At 48.8% G+C, this 14,391-nt stretch overlaps 1 protein-coding gene across 1 annotated transcript in view; it reads left to right on the top strand.

The window, feature by feature from the left end:
* The window catches only part of LOC119975877 (neurogenic locus notch homolog protein 1-like), a 115,181-nt gene that overhangs the window by 63,671 nt on the left and 37,119 nt on the right, over positions 1-14,391 (top strand). The window contains 4 exon segments of the mRNA XM_038815772.1: positions 1,507-1,708; positions 4,299-4,367; positions 4,369-4,453; positions 10,627-10,811. Of these exon segments, the coding sequence (XP_038671700.1) occupies positions 1,507-1,708; positions 4,299-4,367; positions 4,369-4,453; positions 10,627-10,811 (541 nt within the window).

The raw sequence follows: 14,391 nt of genomic DNA, 5'->3' as shown, positions 1-14,391 counted from the left end.
CCTGCCTTGTCACTTTCAATTATTTGTGCAGATGTGCCCCCAGGTATGTCCCGTGGCCACGCTGTCCCCTTCATTTTACTTTGTCTCTCCTCTCCTCCTTTTTCCGACCAGTGTGTATCACTTCACACATCTCTGCTTAAACTTCATCTGCCACATGTCAGCCCATGCCACTAGCCTGTCGCCGTCCTCTCGAAACCTATCGCTATCCTCCAAACCAGTTCAGGACACCTCCGAGTTTAAGTCATCTGCAAATGTTGTCTTTTGCCCTGTACACCCAGGTCTGTATTTCCAAGTAGGGAAATCTGGCGCACAATTTGTGCACAGCAAGCTCCCACAAGCAGCAAAATGATAATGGCCAGATAATCGTGCATTTTATGATGCAGGGTGAGGGATAACTATTAGCCAAGACACCAGGATGAAATTCTGTGCTCCTTGAAAGATGCCCAAGGACCTTTTATACCTACCTGAGAGGGCAGGCAGGGCCTTGGCTACTTGTCTTATCCAAATAGATGGCATCTCTGACAGTGCAGCATTCCCTCAGCACTGTCAGCTCAGATATTGTGCATCTACAGTCTTCTGAATCAGAGGCAAGCATGCTGCCTGTACAGACATTATAGACGCTTGCTCCTTTGCTTATCCTAGCTCTAGCTTCTAGTAGCTCCTCTGTTCACTTTCGGTCTGAGTCAACAACCAGACCTAACCAATCAAGCACAGTGAGCATAGATCAGTTGCCAGGGGTGGGATTCTGACTTTTGGGGACTAAGTCCCCAGGTCCCACGGAAAATGGGCGAGAATCACTCCAGACTTTTTCCTCGAAAGTCCGGGGTGATTCCCCATTTTCCAGGGGGCTAGCAGGGACCGGCGTGCGTCCCACAGCTCTGGCTGCCGGCGGGGCCCTGCTGTCCAGACCGAGCAGCTGCGCGTGCGCACAGCGCCCGCATGCGGGACCGCGCATGCGCGCGGCGGCCCCCTTTGGCACGACATGGCGGACCCACACTGCGGGCCCATGCGGAGTAAGGTAGGCCCCCCCAGATCACAATGGACCGCCGATCGGTGGCCCCCGATCGCGAGCCTGGCCACCGCTGAGGCCCCCCATGGAGTCAGATTCCCCCTGTCCCCCCCACCAGGATGCCCCGCCGGGTGGTACCAGATGGCCCCCAACGGCCCCCGACCAGCGCCGCGTCACCCACGTGCACGCGACCGGCGGGTCCGCAGAGAATCGCGGAAGCGCCGTCGCGCCACATTTGCCTAAGGTCATGGGGATAACTGGGAATGTGGTACTTGAAACACAAACAGATTAGCCATGATCTGATAGAACGGTCGAGTGGCCGACTTCGGTTCCTATTTTGTATGTTTGTGGTGAACTCCTGTTTGTGGTGAACTGATTTTGACCTGATTGCGATGATATTTAATTAGTACTGCACTAATGTCATGTCAGAACCCAGGTAGGTATGTTCAGCCACTTGTTCCTACCTTATCATGAGCTTTTTTCTCCTTATTCCACAGCTCCTGCCTGAACGGAGGGACATGTGTCGACCAAGTCGCCAACTTCTCCTGCCACTGCCCAGCCGGATTCGCTGGTCACTACTGCCAGCAGGAAATAAACGAGTGTGACTCCCAGCCCTGCCTGAATGGAGGCACCTGCCAGGACGGCTATGGGACCTACAAGTGTTCCTGTGCTCAGGGCTACACAGGCAGCAACTGCCAGGTAACCAGGCAACAGAGGAAATGGAGGGTCAATGGGTTACGGCAATGGATAAGAAGCAAAATGTTTTTTCTCGGGGAGTTGGGGTATTAGGAACAGGAGTTGTCAGTTCAGGCTTTTGAAGTTAAATTCTAGCATTCGATAAGATCATCGCTGACCCCCCACCTGAACTCCACTTTCCCACCACACCCCTGGGTTTCTTTGCTGCCCAATCATTTTTTAATCTCAGCCTTAAAGACACTCAACGAAAGATCCACTCCAGCTCCCTGGCTTCGACTCACAAAGATTCAGAGCCTCCTGAGTGAAGAGATTGTTCCTTAACTGCATCCTAAACGACTGAGCTCTTATCCTGAGTCTGCATCCCAGTTCTCCGGCCAGGACTGGCGACCTCTCAGTATAACCCCTGCCCAGCCCACTCGAATTCAATTAGATCTCAGCTAATGTCACGGCCTGTGCAAACTTGCAGACCGTACAGCCTTCTGTGGCCATTTTGTCCGACAGGGTGTAATCTAAACCGCTATTGCTTGAGGTTAAAGTTTTTAATTGCGAGAATAATTGTAATTATTCTTTCAAAGATCGCTTGGCGGCCTTATTAAAGACTTTTCTACTTGACATTGACTCATATTCTCATTTTTAATTGCTATCCTCTTCCCTCACCCCCTGATATTTCAATCTTCGTCTACGGTGAAGTATTTCCCTGGGAATGTTCTGTCAAACCCTCTCGTCGCCTCAGAAACTGGATGTCACCTATTTTCAAAAGGAAACATTTGCAGCTTCCTTCTAACCTTTCCTCACATATCGCCCTGCCCGGTGCATGAGTTCCACATCCTGTTTGGTGGGGCCCTTCCAGTCCTCCACTATCACCAAGCGGCAGTAAGCCCTGGGTCACCCACGGATACCGAGAGCAAGAACGAAGGCCCCACCAGTAATGGGGAAGGTGCCATGTCGAGTCACTCGCAGGTTATCAGTCAGTCAAGTGTTTGGACAGTTGCCATTTCATTCATGACCACAGCTTCGTAAATCTGATTTGCGTGGCTAATTCCCAGCACATTAACCTATGTTGCTCGCTTTTCCAACAGAAAAGGAACGTCTGCCCTCGGACCTGTGTCTTTCAGTCAATCAGACCCTGTAGTTCAACCCAGTTTGCCCGCCGTTGCTTCACGGACTATGGTGCCCTGACCCCACAAAAACCATCCATCTCATCTCAGTCTTCTAACTCCAATTCTCTTCCCGTACCTAAGGCATACTATTAATCCACAACTGTTAATTCGGGGAACCGGTCGCTGGTTTGACACCAGGTGCTTATACCTTGAAGGGGGCATCTCTCCATATCAAATGGGGCTGAGCAGGAGTCTCTTCCACTCTTGCCGCCTGCCATTCGCGTGAGTTTGGAAAGATTTTGATGGTTGATACTCAACCTTGTTTTTCCGCGTTACGAACACACCTTCCTTGGCCATCCAGTCCTGGAGTGGGACTGGAACCAGGAGCTTTTGGCTCCGGGGTAGGGACGCTACTCACTGTGCCACAAAACCTCCCCCCTACCCCCCTCTGCCCTCCCCCTGCCGCCCCCCCCCCCCCACTGTGCATCACCAGAGGTAAAGGTTGCTCTGGGGGGGGGGGGGAGTGGGGAACATCCACCAGCGGTACCAGTTCCTGATGGGAACATGGGTGGAAGACGCCCGCGAAGCATAGGCAGCACGGTAGCACAGTGGTTAGCACAGTTGCTTCACAGCTTCAGGATCCCAGGTGCGATTCCTGGCTTGGGTCACTGTCTGTGCGGCGTCTGCACTTTCTCCCCGTGCCTCCGTGGGTTTCCTCCGGGTGCTCCGGTTTCCTCCCACAAGGTTTGGTGGATCGGCCATGCTAAATTGCCCTTGGTGTCCAAAAAGGGTTAGGTGGGGTTACTGGGTTACTGGCATAGGGTGGAGGTGTGGCCTGAGGTAGGATTACCTTTCCAAGGGCCATTGCGGACTCGATGGGCCGAATGGCCTCCTTCTACACTGTAAATTCTAAAAACGAAAGCTGGCCTTGTGCCAGTACAACTATCCAGGTCTGCAGTCTCACCCTGCAGGCACATGTCAACCACACCAAGGAACCAGGTCCCAGGAAAACCTATTCAGCCCATCGTGTCTGTGCTGTCTTTTTGAAAGAACAATCCAATTAGACCCACTCCCTCTACTCTTTCCCCAAAGGCCTGCAATTTTCAATTTAATTTTGTATTTTTATCCATTTCAAAGGCCTGTTGAATCATTTTCCATTGTCTTTTCAGACAGTGCATTCCTGATCACAACTCACTTCATTACAAAAAAAAGCACATTCTCCTCATCTCCCTCTTGGCTTTTTTGACAATAATTGTAATTATGCTAATGGCAGCTATGGGACTCCTCATGCCTCATCCTCCAATCATCTGCAGCTTTTTAAAAAGACCATCTCGTTTGTTCACCTTGACTGCACCTTGACCTCTCCTTGCACCGTGTCAGTGTTGCTGCTGTGCGGCGCCTTGGCTTTAGCCTTGGTCCTGCACCGCACGACCCTTCACCTTTCACCCCACCTGCCTGGTCCACCTCTCACCATCCCTTTCTTTCGCCCACAGACTCTGATAAATTGGTGTGCCAAACCCGTGTGCAAGAACGATGGGAAGTGTGAGCAGGTGAATACGACGTTTCCACTGCGAGTGCAAGATGGGCTGGTCGGGTCTTTACTGTGACGTGCCTAAGGTGTCCTGCGAAGTCGCTGCTGGCAAACGTGGTAAGGGGTTGGGGGAGCCGTTAAACCTCAATTGTTTTCTCTGAACTGGTTGGAGTCTTGGGTGGAGAAAAGGCAGATGGAGTTTAATCTGGACAAATGTGAGGTAATGCACTTTGGAAGGTCCAGTACATGTTGGAAGTACACAATAAACGGTAGAACTCTTGCGAGTACCGACAGGGAGAGAGATCTGGGCGTGCATGTCCACCGGTCACTGAAAGTGGCAACACATGTGGATAAGGTTGTCAAGAAGGCATACGGCATGCTGGCCTTCATTGGTCGGGGCATTGAATATAAAAATTGGTAAGTCATGTTGCAGCTGTACAGGACCTTAGTTAGGCCTCATTTGGAATATTGTGTACAACTCTGGTCTCCATACTACTAGAAGGATGTGGGAAAAAAGAAAATTACTGCGGATGCTGGAATCTGAAACGAAAGGGAAAATGTTGGAAAATGTCAGCAGGCCGGGCAGCATCTGTAGGGAGAGAAAAGAGCTAACGTTTCGAGTCCGATGACTCTTTGTCAAAGCTAAATTGCAGAGAAAGTAGGAAATATTTATACTGTGGAGTGAGAATGAAAGATGAGTCATAGCCACAGAAACCCAGGTAAACTGGGTAATGGGGCAGCACGGTAGCATGGTGGTTAGCATAAATGCTTCACAGCTCCAGGGTCCCAGGTTCGATTCCCGGCTGGGTCACTGTCTGTGCGGAGTCTGCACGTCCTCCCCGTGTGTGCGTGGGTTTCCTCCGGGCGCTCCGGTTTCCTCCCACAGTCCAAAGATGTGCGGGTTAGGTAGATTGGCCATGCTAAATTGCTCGTAGTGTCCTTAAAAAGTAAGGTTAAGGGGGGGGATTGGTGGGTTACGAGTATAGGGTGGATACGTGGGTTTGAGTAGGGTGATCATTGCTCGGCACAACATCGAGGGCTGAAGGGCCTGTTCTGTGCTGTACTGTTCTATGTTCTAACTGGGTGCTAATGGCCACAGATACCAAAGAGAGCGAGTGCTAATGGCAGTCCCCAGAGAGGACAAAAGGTGTGAAAGGTCAAACAGCAGGGAAACTAACATCAGAGGGTAAACTGTGACAGATGTAAATGTGGGAGGAGGGGAAAGGGGAGAAAGGGTAAGGAAAGGTGGATAAAAGCGGGTGGGGGGGGGGGTGAATATATATGAAGAAAGACAAGAAAGAAAGAAATGGTAAAAGACAGTTAAAATGAAATGAGATGAAAACAAATGGGTTGAGGTGAGGTAGAGCTAATCATCTGAAGTTGTTGAACTAGAAGGATGTGGATGCTTTGGAGAGGGTCCCGAAGCAGTTTACTAGGATGTTGCCTGATATGGAGGGCTTTAGCTATGAGGAGAGGTTAGATAAACGCGGTCTGTTCTTACTGGAATGACAGAGGTTGAGAGGCGACCTGAAAGAGGTCTACAAGATTATGAGTGGCATGGACAGAGTGGATAGTCAGATGCTCTTTCCTAGGGTCGGAGAGTCAAGTATTAGGGGACATAGGTTCAAAGTGCATGGGGAAAATTTAGAACAGATGTGCGAGGCACGTTTTCTACACAGAGAGTGGTAAATATATGGAACACGCTGCCTGGGGAGGTGGTGGGAGCAGGTACGATAGCGGCATTTAAGGGACATCTCGACAAATATATGAATAGGGTGGGAATGGAAGGATACGGACTCCGTCAGTGCAGACGGTTTTGACTATTTACGGTCCATCACAAATTCAGTATCTCAGGCTTATGTCTTTGCCTCTGAGCAGTGGTTGAACTTGTGACCGTGTTTCATTTTCATCAGTTGTTGCAGTTGTTTCTTCTTGTTCTTGTTGAATTTTGCATTTTTATTTGCATTTTTATTTTGTCCTGGCTCTGCCTGCTGAGCTGTATCTTTTTCAACTGTCTTAGGATTGCGCACAAATCCCTCTTACGGTTCCACTATAAAAGGTTACTGAACTTTCACCAGAGCTCTTCTGTTTCTCCTCAAGACTGTTCCATCATCAGTGATGATCAGATACAAATGAGGACCTGCCAGTTGCATACTTTGCATACTTTGACCATCTGTTCCCATTGGAATCCTCCAGCCTGACTGTGGCATCTGCTTGCAATGGTTGGAGTCTTCTCGGAGATTTATCGTAAAATCTCTTATGCCTCCTTTTTTGAAAGATCGGTTTCCTCTCTAATCTACGAGTAACTGACTCTTTCGGCAGTTGAACTGAAGCTTCCTACACTGTGTGCAGCTGTTCACTTTCCTGCGCTGTGCACAGTTTTTTAACCGTTGCTTCAATATCGCGGTTGATGCCCGGCCAATAAACTGTGTCCTCGGCTCTTCTTTTGCACTTTTCTCTTCCCAAGTGCCCTCCGTAGATTTTCCTCAGAATCATCGACCTTAACGATTGTGCAATTACAATTCTCTGTTGTTGAAGCAAAAGCCCGAACCTTATAATAGCTGGAGCAGGAACCTTGAGGCCGTCCCTCGTGGAGATAAGTTATCACCTTTTACACAACTGTGTCTTTGGCCGTTTTTTCCTTTATCAATCTTGATTTGTCATTGGGACGTGGCATCTTCAAGATTGCCTTTATCTTATCTTGTTCAGGCTGAACGACTTTTGCAAAAAGCTTATCTCCCAAGAACGCTTATCTCCCAAGAAAGTGATATTGTCAACACCAATTTGACATTTGATTTTGTTCAACGTTAAGCCATGCTTGTTTAAAAATAAGTTAATTTTTTCCAATTAAGGGGCAATTTAGCGTGGCCAATCCACCTACCCTGCACATCTTTGGGTTGTGGGGTCGAAACCCACGCAAGCACGGGGAGAATGTGCAAACTCCACACGGACAGTGACCCAGAGCCGGGATCGAACCTGGGACCCCGGCGCCGTGAGGCTGCAGGGCTAACCCACTGCGCCACCGTGCCGCCCCAAGCCATGCTTTTTAATGCACTTCAGGACCTTGAGAAGCCTTTTGTCATGTTCTTCTATTGTTGGTTCCCAGACCATTATCTCGCCAACATATACTCTGACTCCTGGAACCCCATCAACTATGTTCTCCATGGCACAATGAAAAATTTATGATGCAGAAATTATACCAAATGGCATCCATAAGAATCAATGTTGTCCGAATGGAGAGTTGAAAGTACACAGCTTTGTGCTTTCTTTGTCTAACTTGAGCTGCCAGAAATCTTGTTAAGCGTCCAACTTACAAAATCATGTTGCTTCTGACATTTCCCGTGTGATTTCTTCCCTCTTCAGAATCGGATAATGTTCTCTTCTAAGACGTGGAGATGCTGGCGTTGGACTGGGGTGAACACAGTAAGAAGTCTTACAACACCAGGTTAAAGTCCAACAGGTTTGTTTCAAACACTAGCTTTCGGAGCACTGCTCCTTCCTCAGGTGAATACCTCTTCATTCACCTGAGGAAGGAGCAGTGCTCCGAAAGCTAGTGTTTGAAACAAACCTGTTGGACTTTAACCTGGTGTTGTAAGACTTCTTACTGTTCTCTTTTACTGTTGAGGTTCAGATCTTTGGGGTCCATGCAGATTCGTGGGTCGTTATTTCTCTTCTCGACGCAAGCCATAGAGTTTACCCAATCTGTAGGTTCTTCTATGCATTTGGTTGTGCCTAAACTGTCATCGTTTCTAGCTCAGCCTTCAATTTCTCTCTCAATGGAGCTGGTACACGTTTCGTTGCGTGAATCACTGGCTTTGCATTCTCCTTTAATTGGATTTTATATGTGTATGGTAAAATGCCAAAGCATTGAAATATTTTAGGATATTCCTTCAGTATGGAATCTAATGCTGCATGCTGTCTGGTTGCAGTGCTGTCTGCACTGTAAATGTGCTTAACTAGCTCAAGAGCATCACACGCTTCCAGTCCTAGGAAAGATTCGCGTTCCACCTTTACAATAGAAAATGTTACCATGTGAACTCTGTTTTTCACATTTACATCGAGCCCACATGCTCCTAGTGTAGTAATTTCATTTCCGTTGTAGTCTGACAGTATTACTGCTTTATTTAATACTTGCAGTTTCATTCTCAGCTTTTAAATCTGACAAACTGATAAGGTTAGCCTTCGCTCCCGTGTTGAGTTTGAAGTTCATTAGTGTGTCAGAAATCATTAATGGAACTGTCCATTTGTCTTTTTGAGTATTTGCTTCACTATTGCTGCAAATCGTCATTGAGGTGTCATCTTTCTGTATATCTGGACTATCCTTGTCCTCACTAGAAATAATGTTGACGACGAACGTGTCTCTGAGGTCTACTTCATCAACCATGTTGATTAATTTTGTTTGTTCCTCTTACTGGAAAAGCATTGCGTAGCGAACTGATTGTACTGGGTCCCTGTAGTCTACCATCCTCTTTCAAATTGTACCCTTTTAGAATCTGGGGCTGGTTTAGCACAGGGCTAAAAGGCTGCCTTTTAAAGCAGACCAAGGCAGGCCAGCAACGCGGTTCAATTCCCGTAACAGCCTCTCCGAACAGGCGCCGGAAGGTGGCGACTAGGGGCTTTTCACTTCAATTGAAGCCTACTTGTGACAATACGTGATTTTCATTTCATTTCCTTTCATTTAGAATAATGTTTCTCATTATTCTTCACATTAAACCTCTCATTTGTTTTATACACGAGAAAGAACAGAGGTGGACATCTCTTCAAGTTATTTATACAATTTATTTATACAACACCTTTAATGTAACAGAATGACATGGAGTTTCTACAGTACAGAAGGAGGTCATTCGGCCCATCGAGTCTCCTATAAACCTTCCGCCCCTGACTGTAAATCTATGACCCCCTGCATGAATTCACTGAAGTAGCTCCCCATCTAGACCCAATCCCCATTCCATCCCTGCAATCCCACCCAGCCTGCAAATCCCCAGACGCTAAGGGGAAATTGAGCTCGGCCAACCCACCTAACCTGCCCATCTTTGGACTGTGAGAGGAAACCCACGCAGACACGGGGAGAACGTGCAAACTCCACTCAGACAGTCACCCGAGGCTGGAATCGAACCCGGGACCCAGGCTTTGAGAGGCAGCAGAGCTAACCACTGTGCCACCATGCCACCCCAAATAAAGTCTTCCGCTTGAGCAGATGAATTAAAATGTGACACCAAGTCACGTAAGGAAGTCCGAGGGCAGGTGGCCAAACACATGGTCAAAGAGGAAGATTTTAAGTCGTGACTGAAGGGAGGGAAATGAGGTGCGGAGGGAAATGGAGAGGGAAAGCGGAGCCTGGGGCCTAGTCAACTGAGGGCACGGCCACCAATGGTGCAGCGATTAAAATCGGGGCTGCTCAAGAGGTCGGAGTTGCAGGAGTTCAGACATTGAGCTTTACAGCACAGAAAGAGGCCCTTTGGTCCATCAAGCCTATGCTGGTCATCAAGCAACTACCTATTCCAATCCTACTTTCCAGAACTTGGTCCAAGCCTTGTAACCAGTAGCATATCAAATGCTCATCTCAATGCTTATTAAATATTGCCAAGCGTTCCCGCCTCTACCACCCTTTCAGGCCGCGAGTTCCAGATTCCAACCACTGGGTGAAAAAGATTTTCCTCACATCTCCTATAAACCTTCCGCCCCTGACCGTAAATCTATGACCCCCCTGGTTATTGACCCCTCTACTAAGTGGAAAATGTTCCTTCCCAGCTACCCTATCTATGTCCCTCATAATTTTGTACACCTCAATCAGGTGCCCCCCGCACACAGCCTTCACTGCCCGAAGGAAAACAACCTCTCAGACCCAGCCAGCCTCGTATCTGAGAGGGCTGTGGGACTTGGGGAGATGACTGAGATCGGGAGGGGTGAAGGCCATGGTGGAGGGATTTGAAGTCAAGTTTGGGGGATTTTACAATTGGTGCCTCCATCTTTCTCTCATCGCTGCCCTCCCCACTGGATGGAGAGATGGATCGATAGGCGGACACACTTGGTTCTACATGACAACGATAACTGCACTTCAAAAAGAAAAAGAACTGCATTGACTGCAGCGCACTTTGGGAGCTCCTGAGGTTGTGAAAGGCGCTACAGAAATTAAATCTTTAGGTCGTACCACTGGAACGATGAATGACAGTGTGGTAAGGGTCCAGTGTTGACGGTTACCCTCTGGTTCAGTGACAAAGTGTTGGGCTGCGCATGGCGCACGATGTGGGCGATGCTCTCTCTAAAACTGTTCATTTCCCTCCCACTAGGGTTGGATGCCACGCAGTTGTGCCAGCATGGCGGGCAGTGCATCGATGCGGGAAACTCCCACTTCTGCCAGTGCCCGGCTGGCTTCGAGGGCAGCTACTGCGAGACGGACATCGATGAATGCCAGCCCGACCCCTGTCAGAATGGAGCCACCTGCCGCGACTTGACCGCAAAGTATTCCTGCCAGGTACTGGGTTTGCTCGCATCCCGAAGGAAGCTGGAGGCCTAGTCCGGTCCGCTTTGACCTCTCACCCCTTGTGCCTCATAACACATCTATGTCCCTCACAATGGCAGCACGGTAGCATAGCGGTTAGCACACTTGCTTCACAGCTCCAGGATCCCAGGTTCGATTCCCGGCTGGGTCAGTGTTTGTGCGGAGTCTGCACGTTCTCCTCGTGTGCGCGTGGGTTTCCTCTGGGTGCTCTGGTTTCCTCCCACAGTCCAAAGATATGCAGGTTAGGTGGATTGGCCATGCTAAATTGCCCTTAGTGTCCAAAATTGCCCTCCGTGTTGGTTGAGTGGGGTTACTGAGTTATGGAGATAGAGTGGTGTGCTTGGGTAGGGTGCTCTTTCCAAGAGCCGGTGCAGACTCAATGGGCCGAATGGCCTCCTTCTGCACTGTAAATTCTATGAAAAAACCTGCCGTGGATTCCGGTCTGGCAATGCCTCCGTTTTTATAAATTCCTTGCTCTTGTGTTCAAATCCACCCCATGGCCTCAGCCCCCCTCCCCATCTCCGTAACCTTGCCCCAGGCCCCTCAATCCTCCGGGACATCTGCGCACCTCTCATTCTGACCTCTGGAACATCCAGGATTTCAATGGCTCCGTCATTGGTGACCACGTGTTCAGTTGCCTGGGCCCCAAACTCTGGAATTCGTTCCCTGCCCCTTGCTGCCTCTCTGCTCCTTGAAACCTGCCTCTTTGACCAAGGTTTGATGTCTGCCCTGGTATCTCCCTGTGTGTTCAACGACACACTGACTACGGAGGTTCAACAGGTTAATACCCGGGATGGTGGGATTGTCCCTTGAGGAGAGATTGAGGGGACTGGGCCTGGATTCTCCAGAGTCGAGAACAATGAGAGACGGTCTCCCATCCAAGTGTACAAAATTCTCACAGGACTCGACAGGGTAGACGCAGGAAGGAGCATCTTGAACTAGGGGGGGGGTCACAGTCTCAGAGTAAGAGGTAGGCCACGCGGGACTGAGAGGAGGAGGATTTTCTTAACACGAAGGGTGGTGAATATTTGGAATTTTCTATCCCAGAGAGCTGTGGGGGGGGGGGGGGGGGGGAGGGGCTCAGTCATTAAACACGTTCAAGACAGAGATCGATAGATTTCTAATTACCAGCAACGTTAGGGGTTAGTGCTGGAAGGTGGTGTGGAGACTGCAGATCACTCACGATCTAGTTAAAAGGTGGAGCAGGCTCAAGGGGCCGAATGGCCTACTCCTGCCCCAATGTTCCTTCATGACTCCACGTTAAATTTTGTTTGAGAACACTCCTGTTAAAAAAAACATTTCAAAGGCGCTCGATATATAGGTTGTTGTTTACGGAGTACACGCAACCTTCTCACTGAGTCGAACAAACTTTGAGCAACATCGCCATCCGCTGGTGGACAGAACATACCACATCACATTTTCTAATTTTTCTTCTCCCTGATCCTCAAAAACGCTCTCTCTCTCTCTCATTCTCTTGTATATATTTTTTTCCCCATTCATTTGCGGGATGTGGGCTTCACTGGTTAGGCCAACATTTATTGCCCATCCCTAATTGCCCTGAAAAGGTGATGGTGAGCTGCCTTCCCTTGAGGTGCACAGTAAATCGACAGGTGAACGAACAGGTGCAGCCAAGAACAGTGTCCATCTCTGGACTCAGGCGGCAGCATTGGCGGGGCAGGCATGAAAAATGCCGAGTAATGGCTGATGGTCCGTGATGGTAGGGTGGAGGCGTTGACTTTGGGTAGGGTGCTCTTTCCAAGAGCCGGTGCAGACTCGATGGGCCGAATGGCCTCCTTCTGCATTGTAAAATTCTATGACATGATAGTGAAGTTTTGGCCATGAACATCAATGACATTTTTTAACGGCATAACTGACCGCAGGACTTCCTTTGTCATTCTGGGAATATTTACTTTCAACATCTGACAGGAACACAAAGGCGACAGGCCTTTCCACATCATCTTCCATCTTGTGTGAGAAGGCCGCACCGATGCCCATGGAGTGATGCATCGCGAGTAACATCGATGGACTTGAAATAGACCAGCAAGGGTGACGACAGCCGGGTCTGTTTGACCTGAGAAGACTTTCTCTGGGAATCGTCCCACTTCCAACATTGGTGCTTCCTCGGCAGTTTATGCAGAGGTGCCAAAATGGTCAATAGGTTGGGCAAGAGCGTGGCCCAAATTGACTATTCCTTAGAAAGGACAAATATCCCCACCCTCAATGACGGAGGAGCCTAGCACATCTGTGCAAAAGATGAGGCTGAAGCATTCGCAACAATCTTCAATCCTGATGTATTCCTTGGTCCCAGGACCCCCTTTTCCTGCTTTTATCTTATCTTCGAGCGGGTTGAACTCCTTCACATCGACTCTGGAACATAAATACATTACTTCATCGACCTGAAACATGCACTTCTCTCGCTTTAACCGAATACCAGCTTCTTTAAACCTCGAGAGGACTTCTTCCAAATTTGTTCTGTGTTCCTCTGGTGTTGCCCCTCACTGTCACTAGGACATCGTCCAGATACATGACAACCTTCGGAAGTCCCTGCGAAAGGCTCTCCATTGCGCGTTGGAATATTGCGCAGGCAGATGAAATACCGAAGGGTAATCTTGTCTACTGGAATAAACCTGATAACGAACATTCTTTACTCATCTTCCAGCTCAAGCTGCTGATATGCATGGTTCAAATCCAACTTAGTGTATTTAAGACCTCCAGCCAACTTGGCATATACATTTCTATCCTGGGTAAAAGATACAGGGGCTGATTTTGCACAGTGGGCTAAACAGCTGGCTTATAATGCAGAACAAGGCCAGCAGCACGGGTTCAATTCCCGTACCAGCCTCCCCGAACAGGCGCCGGAATGTGGCGACTAGGGGCTTTTCACAGCAACTTCATTGAAGCCTACAAGTAATAATAAGCAATTATTATTATTATATTTATCTACTTTTGCCACCCTGCTCACCATCATCCTATAATCACTGCAGATTGGGACTGTCCAGTCTGGCTTCAAAACTGGTACGATGGGTGCTGCCCATTCTGAAAACTGTACCGAGTAATTACCCCCCAGGTCTTCCAGACGCTTCAACCTCACCTCCACCTTTTGGTGTCAAGCATAAGGCTTTGGCACCTAAAACATTTGGCGTTGCATCTTAACTCTCTCTGGAAGGCCTTATGATAATTCCGTAGAAGCTCGTGGAGACCCCGCCAGTGATGCTGAATATTTCAAACCAATTCAATTTGGTTTTCCTCAGGCAACCTCACCCCATGAGGCTTAGCCTCCTTCCCCCCACAGCCATTAATGGTAACTGGGCTGACTGATGTTGGTATGATACTGTTATGGACACCATCCCCAATATCTTCAGTGCCTCTCCAGTACAGGTGGCTAAGGTGGCCGATGTACCACAGGCCGCAGCCCTTCCTCCAGATACTTAAACATTTGCTCACCCACTACTGCATCATATGCCCCTATATCAACCTCCATTTTGAGCAGACAGCCATTGACATCGAGGATGATCACAACGGGGTTATTTTACTTAATCTCACCATATTTGCA

This window comes from Scyliorhinus canicula, chromosome 13, assembly GCF_902713615.1.
Source record: "Scyliorhinus canicula chromosome 13, sScyCan1.1, whole genome shotgun sequence".
NCBI classification, from domain to species: domain Eukaryota; kingdom Metazoa; phylum Chordata; class Chondrichthyes; order Carcharhiniformes; family Scyliorhinidae; genus Scyliorhinus; species Scyliorhinus canicula.
The sequence above is the reverse complement of the archived record's forward strand: the minus strand, read 5'-3'. Positions and strand labels throughout refer to the sequence as shown.